Here is an 18506-nt window from a genome sequence, read left to right on the forward strand (position 1 = left end):
GAAATCTTGCTTATGTTTGTGTCATCTGTACATGATGCACAGCATAGGGGCCTGTTTAATGTTTGTTGAATGAATAAATGTGACTTTTTGAAATCTATTATTTTAGAGAAAAGGGCACTAAAAGGTCAAGGATATATATTTAGATGACATAACTTGAGCTTACAAGAGCTGAAAAGCCACTAGCAGAAAATCAGATGTAACCTTAAGCAAATTGCAAATACCTAGAACTTTCTGGAGAATTGAATTGGGGAATGTCAGGAGGGAGACTTTTCAAAGAAAGTCTTTCATCAGGAAAAGAAGCAATTGTGGTCTCAAGGAAACCGATGTGAGCTTGGGCAAGTCATTTAACTGTTCTCAGCCTCGGTTTCTCATCTGTAAATGGGCATGCACATTCACCAAGCCCCTCCCTCTGACATCTCTCTCCTTCCACTCACCTTGGCGGTCACATCCAGGGTCATGGGTCTAAATACATCTGTACACCACTGGCTTTGAAAGTCCTAGCTGCAGCCTAAATAATTGCCCTCAGCTCCATCTGGGCGATCTAATAGGCAATCCCATTTAAACTGAGCTCCTAACCTCCACTTCCACATCCCCTCCTCCCAGTCTTTCCCATCCTTGACTCCTTTTTCTCTCATACCGCACGTCCAATCCATCAACAAACTATGGCTCTGTCTTCAAAATATACTGAGAATCATGCCACTTCCTACCATGTCCACCACCGTTTCCTGGACCAAGTCCCCATCATCGATTACCTGGATGATTGTAATAGCCTTCTAAATGGAACCCCACTGTTCCAGTTTGCCAATGTTGCCAGATTGCAAAACACCAGAAATGGGTTGGCTTTTATAAAAGGGGATTTATTTGGTTATACAGTTACACTCTTAAGGCCATAAAGTGTGCAAGGTAACGCATCAACAATAGGGGTACCTTCACTGGAAGATGGCCAATGGCGTCTGGAAAACCTCTGTTAGCTGGGAAGGCACGTGGCTGGCGTCTGCTCCAAGTTCTGGTTTCAAAATGGCTTCCTCCCAGGACATTCCTCTTTAGGCTGCAGTTCCTCAAAAATGTCACTCTTAGTTGCACTTGGGATATTTGTCCTCTCTCAGCTTCTCCGGAGCAAGAGTCTGCTTTCAATGGCAGTTTTCAAACTGTCTCTCATCTGCAGCTTCTCTCTCAGCTCCTGTGCATTCTTTAAAGTGTTGCTCTTGGCTGTAGCAAGCTCGTTCCTTCTGTCTGAGCTTCTATAGTGTTCCAGTAAACTAATCAAGGCCCACGCTGAATGGGTGGGGTCACACCTCCATGGAAATTATCCAGTGAAAGATCTTGCACACCGTTGAGTGATCACATCTCCGTGGAAATATTCAATCAAAAGTCTCTAACCCAATCAACACCAATATGTTTCCTGCCCACACAAGACTGCATCAAAGGTAATGGCGTTTTGGGGGACATAATACATCCAAACTGGCACACCCACCATTTCTACCCCTGTTCCTGCAGTGCATCCTCAGCCCAGCAACTGGGGTGATCCTTTGAAAATCAGTCAGCTCATGCCACTCCTCTAGCTCCAGGCTCTTAGCTGGCTTTGTGTTTCATGAAGAGTACATGTCCTACAAAGCTTGATCTGCACCCCACTTCCTCTCTGGTCTGCTCTGGTCCCCCTTGGAGTATGCAAGCATACTTGTGCTCTGGGGCTTTGCAGCTGCTGTTCTCTCTGCTTGGAGTGTCCGTCTCTCACGCGTACTCTTGGCTCTTTCTGTCCTTAACTCAGGTCTCTGCTCAAAGGCCACCTTTACACAGAGCCCTTCCCAGATGGCATTATATAAACAATAACGCCCACTCTGACCCCCTGCCCTCCCATCCTCTTTATCCCATTTTGTTTTCCTCCTTGGCCTTTCCCCACCCCTGGATCACTATACATTTGTCTGTGTGTTTGTTGTCTGTCTCTTCCCAGTGTAAGTGCCACAAGGGCTGGGACTTTATCTGCTTGGCTCACTGCTGTATCCCCATTGCTTGGAACAGTTCTTGGCACATAGCAGGATCTCATTCAGTTTTTTGAATGACAGTATCTTCCTTGCAGGGCCGCTGTGAGGAGAATGAGATGGTGTATGTGGCCAGCCTGTCAAATGTGAGACTCTGCCAGACTCTGGGTATTGCTTCAGGCCAGGCTGTTTTGAACCCACCCGATCAAAGCAGTTTGACACCAAGACTTTCTTCTCCCTCTGCTGACTCTAGGAGTGAACGTGTTCCCCATTGGAGTTGGGGATCGTTATGATGCAGCCCAGCTGAGGACCTTGGCAGGCCCAGAGGCCAGCTCCAATGTGGTGAAACTCCAGCGAATCGAAGACCTTCCCACCATGGTCACCCTGGGCAATTCCTTCCTCCACAAGCTGTGCTCTGGTGAGTCTTGTAAGACCCTACTCCCTGTCCCCAACATCCCCCAAATCCATTCCAGAAATCCCAGGGTGCCCGTGCACAGGACTTGGTCTTGGATGAAGACTGTTATGTAGAGCATGACCTTTGAGCTTCTGCGCTTGGTAGGTTTGTTCTGCAAGCTTCCAAGTGGTCACAGCGGGCTTTCTGTGCCATGGTCTTCCTGCTACCCTACTGTCCACCCCCAGTTTAGCACTGAAAACTCATGCCTCTCCTTTTTGGACAGATGCAGGACTCCAGTAAACTGCAGACCATGGTTTTCTTCCCCATGACCCTCAGCTTGGCTTCAGAGGACTTTCAAAACACAATAACATCGACTCTAATATCAAAGTCCCATCATTTAAGTTCATTTAAGGTTAGGGACTTTTTTTAAAGCCAGGCATGACTTTCTTCCCCCTGGCTGTATATATTTTCCAAATGCAATTAGCTTTAAGTCAAAACAAATGACAGAGCAATTGCCGTTGCAGGCTAGTGCTAGATGACAGCTCTCCCGTCAGGAATCTTCAAATAGATCTTTTTCAAGTTTTCCAGAACTTGCCTCATTCTCGGGAGGCACAGGTCTACATATGAAAGTTGAAAAGAAGATCATGACTGTGAAAATGCTTTGTAAACTGTTATCACTGTTATTGTCATCTTCATGAATGACCACAAAGCAACCTCTTGCTTAGCCTGGTGCACCTGTGTCCTCACTGTTGTGCCCACTCAGGTTCTTTTCGGAGTTGACTTGACTGCAAGCTCTAGCCCAGGTAGCCCGAGCAGACCTTGTGGATGGGTCAGAGTTCCTGGTTGATGGGTGGTAAGGTCTCATTTGTGTCTGTTCCAGGGTTCATTAGAGTTTGCACGGATGAAGATGGGAATGAGAAGAGGGTAAATTCCTTTCCGTTGACTTTGAAAGAAACACCATGATGTATGTTAGGGGCCCTGTTCCCACTGTTCCTCCAGTTCTCCCTCTTACCGTTACATCCTGCTTCTGGGGACCCGCTGTTAGTCTTGTGTTCTGCATCCTGTCTCCCGTGTCCAGCCTCCTTGCCATGTAGGCCTCTGTCCCAGTCCAGTGTCTTCATCCTCAGAGAGGGTCATTTGCCTGGTAGATGGATTTAGAGTTGGAGCCCCTCATCCTTTTCCCTACCTGACTCTGATTCTTTCTTCTGAGCAGCCTGGGGATGTCTGGACCTTGCCAGATCAGTGCCACACAGTGACCTGCCTGCCAGACGGCCAGACGTTGCTGAAGAGTCATCGGGTCCACTGTGACCAGGGGCTGAGGCCTTCGTGCCCCAATAGCCAGGCCCCTATTAGAGTGGAAGAGACCTGTGGCTGCCGCTGGACCTGCCCCTGTGAGTCCTTTGCTTCACCAGCCTGAACAGTGTTAAAGGGGCTGTGCCTTTAGCTTGGCTTTGCAGAAAGGTAGACCAGAAGCCTCCCAGCCCAGAGGCACCCTTTCCCTCCCCACCACAAGCACGGTGCTACCCTTCACCCATGTTTCCCCCTTTCAGAGCTCCCTGGATGCATTTTCATCCAGTCTCAGGAAACACTCTTCCTCTGCCTTTGGAAGGCACTTCCTCAGATTATGCATAACCAGGAGGAAGAAGTGCTTTTCTGAGGTCAGTTCTCAGCTTGGCTGTTGGCAAGTCAACCTGGGGGAATTTATGAGTTTGGGTATATAGTACTGGAATTACAGCAGTGAGGGAGACATTCCCTGAAAACTCCCCATTCACACGCACAACTGTGTGGGGGCTGGGGACGAGGTATGTCATTGCGGTGCCCTTGTTTAAGGGGAGGACATACTCAGCCCCTCCGTCTCGTGTAAGCCTACGGACAGCATTCACCCATGGGTCGGGGTTAGCCTTCTGTCTCATGGCTGGGAGAAATCCCTACACATCAGTGGATAGATCTTAATCATTATGTTGAACAGGCACAATTTGTGGGATGTGATCAAAACTATTCTATATCCCATTTTCCCTTTAAAATTTATTTAGTGGGACAACGAATTCCCACCCTGGGGTAGACAATCTTAACAAACCTTGACATTTCTGCTTATTCCTAAACACTTCTATGGTCACTTTAAGTCATAAAACAAAGTTTCAATTTGAGAATTAGAATCTCCACTCCTGTGTAATAATCAACACTTTGAACTTGATTTAGGGTTAAAACTTCTCCCCATCCCCAGCTTGGGCTGCTTGCTCTCTGGGAAAGGGTTGAGGTGGGCTTCTCTCCCAGCTTGTCACCTGTCTCTCTCTCACAGTTATACACACAACACACACACACACACACACACCACATTTTATCATTTGTTTTATTATATTAAGAAAGTATCCCTCATATAGTAGGAACAAGTTCACAGAAATGTTGCTATATTATGTAACTTTCTTGGGGTAAAGTAGGAACATGTTGGAAGTTAAGCAGTTATCTTAGGTTAGTTGTCTTTTTCTTACTCCCTTGTTATGGTCTCTTTGAAATGTTCTTTTATTGTATGTTTGTTTTCTTTTTAACTTTTTTTTTTCATACAGTTGATTTAAAAAAGAAGGGAAAGTTAAAAAAAAAAAAAAAAGAAAAACAAGGAAAAAAAAGATGTAGTGCCCCCTTGAGGAGCCTGTGGAGAATGCAGGGGTATTCGCCTACCCCACCTCCATGGTTGCTAACATGACCAGAGACATAGGGGACTGGTGGTTTGATGGGTTGAGCCCTCTACCATAAGTTTTACCCTTGGGAAGACGGTTGCTGCAAAGGAGAGGCTAGGCCTCCCTATGGTTGTGCCTAAGAGCCTCCTCCCGAATGCCTCTTTGTTGCTCAGATGTGGCCCTCTCTCTCTGGCTAAGCCAACTTGAAAGGTGAAATCACTGCCCTCCCCCCTACGTGGGATCAGACACCCAGGGGAGTGAATCTCCCTGGCAACGTGGAATATGACTCCCGGGGAGGAATGTAGACCCGGCATCGTGGGACGGAGAACATCTTCTTGACCAAAAGGGAGATGTGAAAGGAAATGAAATAAGCTTCAGTGGCAGAGAGATTCCAAAAGGAGCCGAGAGGTCACTCTGGTGGGCACTCTTACGCACACTTTAGACAACCCTTTTTAGGTTCTAAAGAATTGGGGTAGCTGGTGGTGGATACCTGAAACTATCAAATGCAACCCAGAACCCATGAATCTCGAAGACAGTTGTATAAAAATGTAGCTTATGAGGGGTGACAATGGGATTGGGAAAGCCATAAGGACCACACTCCACTTTGTCTAGTTTATGGATGGATGAGTAGAAAAATAGGGGAAGGAAACAAACAGACAAAGGTTCCCAGTGTTCTTTTTTACTTCAATTGCTCTTTTTCACTCTAATTATTATTCTTGTTATTTTTGTGTGTGTGCTAATGAAGGTGTCAGGGATTGATTTAGGTGATGAATGTACAACTATGTAATGGTACTGTAAACAATCGAAAGTACGATTTGTTTTGTATGACTGCGTGGTATGTGAATATATCTCAATAAAATGAAGATTAAAAAAAAAAAAGAAAGTATCCCTCAATTCTCATTTTCTTGAGTGCTTTTATTAGGAATTGTTATGGAGTTTTGTTGAAGGCCTTTTCAGCATCTTTGGAGATAATTACCTGATATTTTCCTTAGTTATATTAATATGGCGTATTATTTGAAGAGTTTCTTTATATTGAACCATCCTTGTGTTTCGGAAGTAAATCCCATTTGGTTATGATGTGTTATTGTCTTAATGTGCAATTGGATTCTATTTGGGAAGATTTTATCTAGTACATTGACTGATATTTATAAGTGATATCGGTCTGTAGTTTTTGGTCTGGTTTTTTTTTTTTTTTTTTTTTTTTTTTGGTACTTTCTCCGGTTTAGATACCAATGTTATAATTTGCTTCATAAGAAGTTTTAAGAAGTTTCCCCTCATTTTCAATACCCTGAAACAATTTCTGGAGTGTTGGGTTCTCAAAGACCTTCACGTCTTTGAAGGTTTAGTAAAATTTTCTTTTGACACCATTTGGATCTGCTGTTTTTGTGTATGGGGATGGGTGGAGGAGGTCTTTTCTTGATAACTTTCTCTAATTCATTTATGGATCTTGATCTGCTTAGGCTTTCTGTATCTAATGGTATCAATTTTGGTAATCTCAGTTTTCCTAAAAATTTATCCATTTCATCTAGATTTTCAAATTTATTGCACAGAGGTCTGCAAGTAGTCTTTTATGAGTTTCAAAAATTCTCTTTCAATAGCCATTTTTATTTAGATATTTATTTTATATATTTGTACATTCTCATTTTTTTCCTTAATCAAGTTATCTCATGATTTGTCTTTGTGAATTTTGTTAAAAATGAGAATTTCCACAGCTAATAGAAATTATTAGCAGTCTAATAATTTCTACTGCTTTTTCTGTCTCTACATCATTCATTTCTGCTTTAATGTTTATTATTTTATTTTTATTCCTTCCTTCCTTCCTTGAATTTTTTTTTTTTTTGGATACTATTTTTGTGCTTTTCTATTTTTTTTTAGACCTAGAGATTTTATTCATTTATTTTCATTCTTTGATTTTTATTGCTGGAAGTGTTTAGTGTTATGAATTTTCCTATGGTCATGTTTTTAAATTTATCTCAATGAGTATGATATGTAGTATTTTCATTATCATTATTTGTTTTAGAAATTCTATGATTTCCGTTTGCATTTCTTCTTAGACTCAAGAGTTATGTAATAGAAGATTTAAAAATCTCCAAATGTAAAGGTCTTTTTGCTTTTGTTTTTACTTTTAAATAGTTTCTAGTTATCTTGTGCAAAGTGTTGTTTGCAATAGTTCTACTTTATAGAAGTTATGTTATTTTCTTTGTGACTTAATATATGATAGGTGTTTTTTTTTTTTTTTTTGCGTGTGAAGGTATATTATCTATTATCATCATGGAGAGTCTGATATATATTCATAACAACTACATTTTTCATTTTGTTGTTTAGGTCTACATATCCTTACTTATTTTTTTGTCCACTTGATCTTGTGCTGGGAATGGTGTGTGAAAGTCTCCTATTATTAGTTTGTCTACTGATGTCTTCTTGCATCTCCAGTATTTTTTGTTTCATAAAGATGCCTGCAGAGATATTTGCCACATAGATATTCATAACTGTTTTGTCTTTATTGTGAATTCCATCATTTGAAGATGCTCTTCTTAGTTACGTTTAAACCTTTTTGGCTTGAATTCTACTTTGTCTGTTATTGGAATCCCTATCCTTTCTTGCTTATTGCCTAATATCCTTTGTTTATCCCTTCTGAATTTTAGATATGTTCCTTGTTTACAACATACAGTTGGACATTTATTTTGAGCTAAATTGAAAATCCTTTTCTTTTACTAAGCAAGTTAAGCCCATTCTCATTTATTGGTGGCCTCACTCTGTCATAACATTTTATAATTATGTGTTATGTTTCATTCCATTTCTTTCTCTATGTGGTGTGTATTCTTTGCCTTTTTATTTTTATATTAAAAATTTTGAGGGTATTTAGGAAGGTTTATATTTTTGTTCCTGTTGTTTCCTTGTACTTATACCTTTGTTTAATGCCCTCAGTCCCTTGTTTTCTTATTTAATTGTTCATTATTTGGTTTGCCTGTTTTTAGTGGGCATCCTGTAACTTCTACCTGTTGCCTGTACAACCATTGATAAGCTTATTCTACTCTTCTCTTTTCCTTTCTCTCAAGAACAAAATTCTTGGTTCATACTTTCTTTCACTGAGTTCCTGGAAAATGCTGTTCTATTGCTGCCTTGCTTTGTATGTTGAGAATTCGGATGACAGTCTAATTCTTTGATAGGGTTCTTGTAAATTCTTTGATCTCTTTTCCTGGTGAAGTGTTTCTTTATCTTTGAAGTCGAATCATTTTACTATAATGTGTTTCAGAGTTGATTGTACTGGGTTAATTTTTCCATACATCTGGCATGTGCTTTCACTATGTAGATGTGGGTCTTCTTTGATTTCCAGAAACTTTTCATGGATTATGGTTTTAAATATTAGTTCTGTCCATTATTTTGTTTTTCTTCTTCAGGGACTCCAAGTTTTTGTTTTGTTTTGTTTTTGCCTCTTTTACTTTTTCATCACTTTCTCTCTGACCCTTTCACTTCTTTCATTAACTCATTTTCATGATCTTGGTGGTTTTCTTGCTTTTCTTCAATGTTCCCTAATTAAATTTTTATTTCAGCCTATTCTCCATCGAGCCCTTATAATTTAGTCTCCATTTTTGAGATGATTTTGCTTTTTTCTCCACTTTTTTCCCTGAGTTCAATCAACTTTATTTTTATTCCTGTTTTTGTTCATTTGTTAGTTTTTGAAATTCTGATTCAAGGTGGTTTTCATTTTCACGAATACTTGTTTGAGTATATTTAATTTATTTTTAAGTGCTGCCTTACAGTTTTCTTCTGCATCATGGTTGTTTTTTAGGGTGGAAATTCCTTTAACTGAAGAATGTTGGTTCTCATTTTATGCTTTTTTAAAAAAGTAACTTTGTATAGTCATGCATGGTTTTCTACTGTTAATTTTGTGGCTTTGGAATTTTATAAGGATTCTAGTTCAATGATGCTGTCTTCGGTTAATGTAGTAAAGTCCTTTCTTTAGTATTTTTTTTTTTTTTTGTTTTTACTTTTGCATTTTTTTTTTTTTTTTGATTCTTCTTCTGCCTTTTGGGGCCCTAAAATTTCCCCCTTGCCTCTTTTTTCTATAATCACCCCATTGCTAAATAGTACCTTTACATGCCTTTTTGCTCCTTTCTGTCCCAGAAGTGCTGCCTTTCAAAGATTCTCACCGCATATTGTACGTATCTAAGTCTCTGCTGGGATCTAACAGAGACGTTAGGAATATTTTTTCAGTTAGGATGGACACCTCTTTCTGGGTTGCTGTTAGCTTTCTTTTTTACCTCTTTCTTACAATTTTCTCTAGTCATCCTTGTTGATGACAAAAACAAGAGCATGAATGATTGTTTCCTGGATTTGGTGTACTTTTTCCTTTATTTATTTACAGTTATTTTAAAGTTTGGACATTCTCTGTCTTCTAGTTATGCCAAAGACATGGCTTTTGTATAGTTTGGTTTATTCTTATTTCTCTGTACTGTTTGTGGAAGATATTTGGGGAGCTGTGGATTTAGGCAATTGCCTTTGTCTTTGGCTACCTGTGTGTCTTTTTGAAAATTTTCTTTTGGTTTGTCTAACAATTCAGCTTGATATTTGGTATCCATTGATTTTGATACTTTAGTCAAAAGTTTTAATATGCTATTCTGTCACAAAGATATTTCTTTTGCCACTCAGAAAGAGAACAACTAGGAAGATATTGGAGAAAAGGAGAGACATGAGACAAAACAATTTTAGGGATGAGCTCTTTTTCTTTCATATGTTGATTTTTAATTGTTCCAGACTAAATTTTTCCAGGTCTTGAACATTGGACTGTGTTAATATAGGTGGCTCATTAATACTGATCAATAAATTGAAGTATGATGTGCTTACTTTGGAGGAGGCAATTTGGTTTAGTATTTTGGAGATGGAGGGACCTCAAGTTCTAATATACCTACAACCCAGAAATCTTATTACTAAAAACTATTGGGTTTCCTTTGGCTCCTTCGTAAGATTTAATAGATCTATTGAACATGTGTTTTTCATGCACTATTAGGCATTTTATCTATATTGCAACTAATTCTCACAATAATCCTGAAAGGTAGATATTATAATCCCATTATGCAGAGGAGGTAGGAGAGGATAGCAGAAATTAAGCAATTTGTCCAAGGTCATAGAGCAAACAAGTGGATTTTCTGACCTTAAAGTGCTCATTCCACTGTCACAGTTTATCTTATGGTAGGCAGAGATGTTCTCATTAACTTGCCCAGTGTGAGCTAAAACGTTGTCTTTGCCTCATGACTTATCACATTCTCATAGCAGTTGGGTCTGGGATTCACAACTGGAGGGTGCGGGGGCAGTTGCAGTGTGGTTGGCAGCAGGACATCGGCACTCAGTGCTGTCACTTGAACATGATTGGCGGCTCAAGGACTTGGAGGGTTTTGAGTGGAGGCTCCTGGGGAGACTGCTCATTTGTCAGTAGATTTGCTGCCTTGAGAATCAGGATACAGAGGTCAGCCATTCAGGGAGAGTTCTTCTGGACCTGGCTCTGTGTGTGTGTGTGTGTGTGTGTGTGTGTGTGTTTGTGTGTGTGTAACATTCTCACGATCTTGCCGCCCACTGAATCAACCTTGCAGTTCTTAGGCTTTTATTTACATTTCACTGTAGATGTGGCCATGGTTTTTCTGGTAAGTGCGTCTCCAACTTCATTTAGGTCCAAGATTTGTTTTCCAGTGGTTTATGGCAGTGGTGCCTTCCACATGGGGATTTTTACTGACTGATTGTATGTAGAGGCAAGAAATTAGCTTTTGCAAATGGTGGTTTAATGGGAACCTCAAGAATTCTCCATTATGTGAGTGAACGAGTGGCAAGTGAGGGTGCGCTGAGACCCAATCATTTGTTTTGGCTCCGAGAGTGTTTTCCTTACGCTGCCTCTTAAGGGATTAAGTCAACATGCCCACTTGGACCATGAAGTCACTTAGCAACTGGAAAGACACATGTCTTTAGAAGAACTTTCTATACAATGAGCTCATGGCTTGCTTAGCTCCTAATGATTTCAATGAGTCTTAACACCCCTGGAATTAACTGTGTTTGCTGGTCCAAGACATCCCTGTAGAGTGGGTCGTTCATTTTGCACATTAAAAAGTTTTCTGAAGTAGGGTTCTATAATTTATCATGTTTTTGTGTAACATGTATCCTCCTAAACCTTCTCTGGGAAAATATTTAATAGCCAAGTGAGACCCACCTACGCCACTCTCTCTCTCTGACACTCAGTTTCCTACTCTGTAAAATGAGGAAGCTGGACCACGTGGCCTCAGAGGGGCCTCTGTTACCTGTGGTAACTTGGTGACATCTGCTCTGCTTGTCTCAGGTGTGGGAGTCTGGATAATATCGCATCCACCTCTCCTCTCCCCTCTCTAGGTCTGTGCATGGGCAGCTCCACCCGGCACATTGTGACCTTCGATGGGCAGAATTTCAAGCTGACCGGCAGCTGCTCCTATGTCCTGTTTCAAAACAAGGAGCAGGACCTGGAGGTGGTTCTCCATAACGGGGCCTGCAGCGCCGAAGCGAGGCAGAGCTGCATGAAGTCCATTGAGGTGAAGCATGACGGCCTCTCGGTTGAGCTGCACAGCAACATGGAGGTGAGAAGGGCTTGCCGAGGGCAGGTAGCGGCAGAGCCTCTGGGCAGCCACGTGGACCTGCTGGGAGGTGGTGTTGGCTGGTGCTCCAGCTCCCGACCCAGCCTTCTGCCTCACCAGCAGAGGGCACTGCCTTCTCAGGGGAGCTTCTGTCCATGCTCCTTGTCTTGACGTGACTTCGGTTTTGCTCTGGGCTCAGGTGTGGAGGAGAGGATCAATTTAAGTAGCATTGAATTGTGAATATAGGGCCAGTTTCTGGCTCTGGAAAGGAATTGGGGTTGGATGCCTGACCCATTTACCAATTAGGCATCGTCAGCCCAGTATTGGGCTGTGAGCTTTTCAAGGACCTTTGAAAATATTTAGGGCCTGAACAAAATTTATGGTCCCCAAATTTAAAAAGAAACCTGTAAAATGGATATAAGTAATTGTTAACAAAAGGCTACATTATACCAGCCGCATTAGCTGTTCAATTTAGAAATCATGAATATTTCATTACATTTGAAAACAACTTGTACATTAGTTTTTCTCAGTTTGCAAGAATTCCTGAATATGCACAATAATTGCCCAAAGACTCAGTGAGTCACATATTAAATGAGTAAATCAGAGCCCCAAATTTTAAAGTCAAAATGATAAAAACCTTTCCAAAATGTTTACAGCAAAAATGATATTCATTGTGGGATGTGAGTACATTTTAATATGTTTGATATGATGTGTTTTGGGGTCTCCAAGGAAGAGCTTCTAGTGGCCAAAATAAAAGACTTAAAATAGTTCTGTTAGACACTCTTGAAGACACTGCCTTGGCAACTTGGCACAATAGCAGCTTTCCCAGCCTGTCTTGAAGGGGTGGTACTTTCCTAATGAGAGCACACAGACTCAAGGTTCTCTTTAAAACCTGGGCCTGCATGGTCCTCTGCTTGATCCTATAATCATCTGCTGTCCCGTCTAGCTCTGCAAAGCCCCTTTCCAACACAAGAGCTGCTGACAAAGAGCAGGGTTTGTGGGTAACACTAGGGTTGAGTGTGATAAAGGGGCAGGGACTTTCAGTCACTTCAGTAAGAAGCAAGTTCTAGGATTCCTTGCTGCTCGGGCTGCTGATGAGCTCACGTTCTTCTCTGGACAGGTGGCGGTGAACGGGAGACTGGTCTCTGTCCCTTACCTGGGAGGGAACATGGAAGTCAATGTCTACGGCGCTGTCATGCATGAGATCAGATTCAACCAGCTGGGCCACCTCTTCACCTTCACGCCACAGAACAATGAGTTCCAGCTGCAGCTCAGCCCCAAGACCTTTGCTTCCAAGACGTACGGTCTCTGTGGTAAGAACACTTTCTTCCACTTCCCCGTTTGGCATTTATGGACCTTACTTGCTGGCTCTCAGGACTTTTGGATGTTTACATGCAAGTACAGGAGCAAGGATCCGGCAGCACGGTGCAGTCCCTGGTGGGGATGGGGAAGAGTCAGGCTGGCATCCAGGTGTCGGTGCCCAGGGCCTACAGCCTTGCCTCTGCTTGTCTCCCTAGGGATCTGTGATGAGAATGGGGCCAACAACTTCATGCTGAGGGATGGCACGACCACCAGAGACCTGAACACGCTCATCCAGGACTGGACCGTGCAGCAGCCGGGGCAGGCGTGCCGGCCCGCGCCCGAGGACCAGTGCCCCTCCTCCAGCAGCTCCCACTGCCAGGTCCTCCTCTCGGCACTGTTTGCCGACTGCCACAAGGTCCTTGCTCCATCCACATTTTATGCCATCTGCCAGCAGGACAGTTGCCACCAGGAGCAAGTGTGTGAAGCGATTGCCTCTTATGCCCATCTCTGCCGTACCAACGGGGTCTGTGTTGACTGGAGGACTGCTGATTTCTGCGGTGAGTCCCCGTATGTACTGTTCAAAGTCCTTGGCCCACTCGTCCTCTCGGGCCTCAGATTCTTTATCTGCAAAATGAAGATCGAGGTCCTGTATTTTCCTCTTATCTAGGATTCCAGTTAAGGCCAAATGAGGTGGTGGTAATTTGAATGCAGAATTCAAATTCCCAGCATGTCTGTAGTTTGGGTGAATGAGATTTTAATATATCAGCAACGTACAGGCGTCAGCAAAGTACAGTATAACCAGCCCCTGTTGAACTTGAAATTCCACCAAACTTAGCAAAGGTTCACAGAGTAGGAGGGGCCTGAGCAGGGTCTGGAAGTGTGAGTGGAATTTTGCCTTTTAGATACCAAGAAGCTTCTTAATTACAAATTCCACAGGATTGCGAGTGTAAAGTTCTCTCTGTCAAGATCAGGTTTCCTACTTGTGCTTTGCATGTGTTTATCATTTAACATGTAGGCGATACCAAAATGAATCAGAAGTGGATCCTGCACTGAAGGGATGCTGGAGTGGTGAGAACACTGAACTTCAACAGCCCCAATTATCAAATATAATCCGTGTGTGTGTGTGTGTGTGTGTGTGTGTGTGTGTGTGAAATCAGTGCATTCTAGCATCTTGGCGTCTCAGAGTTTATCGCATAGAGCTCTCAGCGGCTCTAACCTGGGGCAGGCGATTGGCCACCCTCTGAGCCTTAGAATGAGATGGTTGGACTCGAGAACCTCCCAGGTTCCTTTCAGCTCTGATGCTCCAAGTCCTCGTGGATGATACTGCCTTCTCTCAATCTGTCTGCATATTCTAAGATACTGAGATACCGATGGCACCTTCACTACTTAGTGATTTCTTTGTGTACCTTCTGGCTGTTTATTGAGCATGTAGAAGAAAACCCTTGGTGCTCCAGGTCCTTGGAAACCCCCTGCCTTGGTCCTGTGAGAATGTGAGGAGGGGTCGAGCAGGGGCTGACCAGAAGGCAAGCCCTTTGTGGCTTCTCTCCCAGGGCGTCCATGCATAGCCGCAGAGTCCTTATTTAATCTCAAGAGGCTTTTAAAGCATCAGATACAACTGTATTCAACAAGCAGGCCCACAAAGCTTCCTAAGGCCACACGGTTTCACATGATCAGTTAGGAGATTAGATTTGGGGGCAAGTAACAGAGAAGTAAACGTCTCTGTCACATCACTGAACAGAGGGTGGTGGCTCTTGATTTTTCTGGTCCTCAAACTGGAATTTGGGTTTTGGCTCTGTTCTCTCTTGGGTGTGGCTTTCCCCCCACCCCATGGGCTAAGATGGAGTTCTAGCTATCACATCCATGTTCCAAGTAGCAGGATGGGGGGAGGAGGGAAAAGGGGTGAAGGTCATGTCCAGCTGTCTTTTAAGAAAAGATTCCCTGAGGCTGCCACAGGACACTTCCACTTCCACTTCCAGTTTGTTGGCCAGACCTTAGTCACATGGCCACGCTCCATTGCTAGGGAGGTTGGGTAGTCTTTATTCTGGGTGGTCATGTGTTCAGCTAAAGTTCTATGTCTATGGAAGACGAGGGGAATGGAAATTGTTGGACAACTAGCCATCGGTGCCCTGGCACATTTGTCCGATTATCGACTGTACCTTCGTTTGCCTCTGGCTGGTGTGGGCCATTGAGAGGAGCTCCTTCTCTGTCCGCAGCTATGTCGTGCCCGCCCTCCATGGTGTACAACCACTGTGAGCGTGGCTGCCCCCTGCACTGTGAGGGCAACATGAGCTCCTGTGGGAACCATCCCTCGGAAGGCTGCTTCTGCCCCCCGCACCAAGTCCTCCTGGAAGGCAGCTGTGTCCCCGAGGAGGCCTGCACCCAGTGCGTCAGCGAGGGCGGAGTCCGGCACCAGGTAGGAGCCCTGGCCTCGCACCTCCCCTGGGGGTGGCTTCCCCTGGGGTCAGTGGGGTGAAGTGTCACCAGGGATCGGCCTGTATCACTTTGCCAGGCTGCTATGACAACTACCAACAGGTTGGCTTAATGGCAGGAATTTATTAGCTCCTGGTTTGGGAGCTGGAAGAAGTCTAAAACTGAGATATCAGCAAGGCTTGCTTTCTCCCGGAGTCTGCAGGGTTCTCATGCTGGCCGCCATCAGTGCTTGGGGTTCCTTGGCTGGTCCTTCTGTCTCTGCCTCATGGTGATATCCTCTCCTTCTGTCAGGTCCTCTGGTTTTCCCCTGACCTACAGCTTCTGGCCCCTGTCGTGTTTCTCTTATACTGGCTTCTGGTTTCTTCTCTTGATAAGGCCTCTAGTAATATGGTTTAAGACCCACCCTGATTCAGTTGGCCACACCTTAACTAGAAGTTACATCTTCAGAAGGTCCCGTGACACACAAGCCCACACTGACAGGAGTGAGGATTGAGATTAAGACCATGCCTCTGCTGGATCCGTACCTCGGTCTGCCACAGCCCTTTCATCTTGGGCTGCAGGACTTTGCTCTTCAGGGGATCGTAGAGGTATGGGGAGGCAGCATTGCATGGTGGCCTTGGAGTCGGCGGATCTTGGTTCAAATCCTGGGTCTCTCATATTAGCTGTGTGATCAAACACCAAAGTGTTGTTACTACATTGTTATTAATACTCTTATTTTTATTATTATATTAGCTAAGTAGAATGCCATAGGAACCCAGGAGGGGATGGGAAAAAATATTTTGTTGCATTGTCTATGATTTTTAAGATGTATTTTGTACCTTGCATTGTACAAATCACCATTATATCCATTGTGTCGACATTTTCTAAAGGTGCGTTTTGTAGGGTATTAACAATTACCTGTGGTCAAGAGAAGTTAAAGAACTCTAGCTAAACAGGTTTTTTTTTTTCTTGCAGGACTCTCTTTAGAGCTTTGAATGTACTAATGTACACTGCAAATCTTTAAGAGGGTTTTTTCCAAACTTCTTTGACTATGGAACTTTGTGTGTGTGTTTAGCATCTCCTTGGACTAGGGTTCCAAGAACACACTGGGATAGCCTACGTCATCTCATCTCGTAAGCGCTCATGAGACTAGGAGAGGTTAGTAACTTGCCTATGGACCCAGCCTGTAAATGGTGGAGTTGGGAGTTGGACTCAGGATTTGAGTTCTGACTCCAATGATGTGTTCTTTCCACGATACCAAAATGCCCTTTTGCTAGAGCTTTTTTTGGGCTGTTTTGCTTGGGAGTCACTGAGTCTTCAATTCTGTGAGCCCTTTAGGATTTATTGAATGCATTCGAAAGGACGTTTACCAAACTCCCCCATCTTGGCCTAAAATAGCAGTGCTGTCTCTTCAGTGTTGACACCACGTGTATCTGTAGGGTCTGGGGCCACCTGTGACTGTGTGCGGTGCTGTCCTTTGGCACTAACGTGATGCTACAGAGCGTGGGTTTAGGGCCATGCTTGGTTCCCAGCTAAGGAGGATGTCTTTTAGGATCATGGACTGCACCGAGACATGACATACCCACTGTCACCAGGGAGGGCCTTTATCATTAAGTAGACAGCTAGGGTGACTTAACACCATACTTCATCACAATGGGGGGAATTCATGGCAAAGTGTGCTAACCAACCTGTGGAATGATGAACACAGTACTCCCAGTAACGCGCTATTCTGCCTGCACCTTGTGAGCTAGGAGATGGTCCATTCCATTGGTCCTTCTCAAGGTCCTGTGGTGTCATGAGTGTATGCCCTGTTGAATGAATGAGGAAACTGAGGCTCAGCTGGCATTAGGGGGCAAAGCTGGGCTTCCTTGTCATCCCACGGAGCCGAGTGGTGCCCATGTAAGCATGGGTGTCCATCAGGGCTGTCACTTGGGGTGGAGCTCACCTGCCCTAGTTTTGTGGCTGGATTCTATCCTAGTGGGTCCCAGATGTTCTCACTGTGAAATAGATGAGTGAGGAGGGAAGCCCAGTCATATTCCACAGCCATATTTCAACTTGCCAAGTTAAGTAATGGTCCTACCACAATATTCCCCAGTTGAGTTGACAGAATCTTACATTCCTCTCTCTGATTTCTGCAGCCCCAGGGCTCCTGCCAGGCTTGAAGGATGGGTACTGTTCATTTAAGGAGCTGGCCTCCTTGGTGATTTCGGACTGATTTTGCTGGTAGTGGTAAGGGGCTCTCAGAGGGAGGTGGAAATGATCTCTACCTTCTTCCTTGGCATTTTGTAACGAGAAGTAAACTCAACTTTGCAAAGCATTTCTGGCTCCATGGAGGCCAGCTGTCTGCAGGGTCCTGAAAGTAGGAAGCTTTGTAAATTGTGCCTTAGTGCTTGTGTCCACCCCTACTCCTCCTCTCTGACCCTGTTTCTCCTCTTCATTGCTCCCCTTACCTTCAATCCAACACCTTAGAGCATGTATTTGAGTTGTGTGAAAAATTAAATAAATGCTTCCAGATAGTGCAATGCTTTTTTTTTTTTTAAACATTTTTTATTGTAAAATATAATATATATACAGAAAAGTGATAACTTTCAAAGTATGATTTAACAAGTAGTTATAGAACAAATTTCAAAGAATGTTATGGGTTACAGTTCCACAATTTCAGTTATTTCCTTATGGTGAAATATAACATATATAGTGCAATGCTTTTTGACATGGAAACACATCATAAATATATTTTTAAAATCAAGTAACATAAAATCACTCAGTCATAAACTTTGAAGGGAACACATCCACTTTTAATCATTTCAGAAAACACAGCTTCAGTGGATAAAAGCAAACATCTCATCCAGCCACCTGTATTTTCAGCTTTTACTTTCAAAGCATAGAAAGATTAAAAATCGAATATGAGAAACATTTCCATTAAATCAATTTGTTTCTTGTCACAGAAACAAAGCCTTGAAAACCTTTCTTTAGGGAAATCAACCAGAGTATAAATCTATTGTGGTGACTTTGGGAGGGAAAAATATTTACCAGTTTCCATAGCTCCTGTTTATTTTACACTATGTGTTCTAAAGAGTAGGTGTCTGGAGCTTTGCACACACTGCCCTCTCTCTGCATTGGTGGTGGGAGGGTGTGGGGGTGGGGGACACTGAGC

The 18506-nt window shown here is 43.2% G+C and overlaps 1 protein-coding gene across 2 annotated transcripts in view; it reads left to right on the forward strand.

The window, feature by feature from the left end:
• Positions 1-18506, forward strand: part of VWF (von Willebrand factor) — a 160911-nt gene that overhangs the window by 109084 nt on the left and 33321 nt on the right. For both annotated transcript variants that reach the window (XM_037844993.1, XM_037844994.1), the window contains 7 exons: positions 2233-2397; positions 3254-3297; positions 3587-3764; positions 11424-11644; positions 12762-12954; positions 13159-13500; positions 15157-15356. In XM_037844993.1, coding sequence (XP_037700921.1) covers positions 2233-2397; positions 3254-3297; positions 3587-3764; positions 11424-11644; positions 12762-12954; positions 13159-13500; positions 15157-15356 — 1343 coding nt within the window. The remainder of the gene's footprint in view (positions 1-2232; positions 2398-3253; positions 3298-3586; positions 3765-11423; positions 11645-12761; positions 12955-13158; positions 13501-15156; positions 15357-18506) is intronic.

The sequence above is a fragment of the Choloepus didactylus genome, chromosome 8 (assembly GCF_015220235.1).
Source record: "Choloepus didactylus isolate mChoDid1 chromosome 8, mChoDid1.pri, whole genome shotgun sequence".
Taxonomy (NCBI): Eukaryota; Metazoa; Chordata; class Mammalia; order Pilosa; family Megalonychidae; genus Choloepus; species Choloepus didactylus.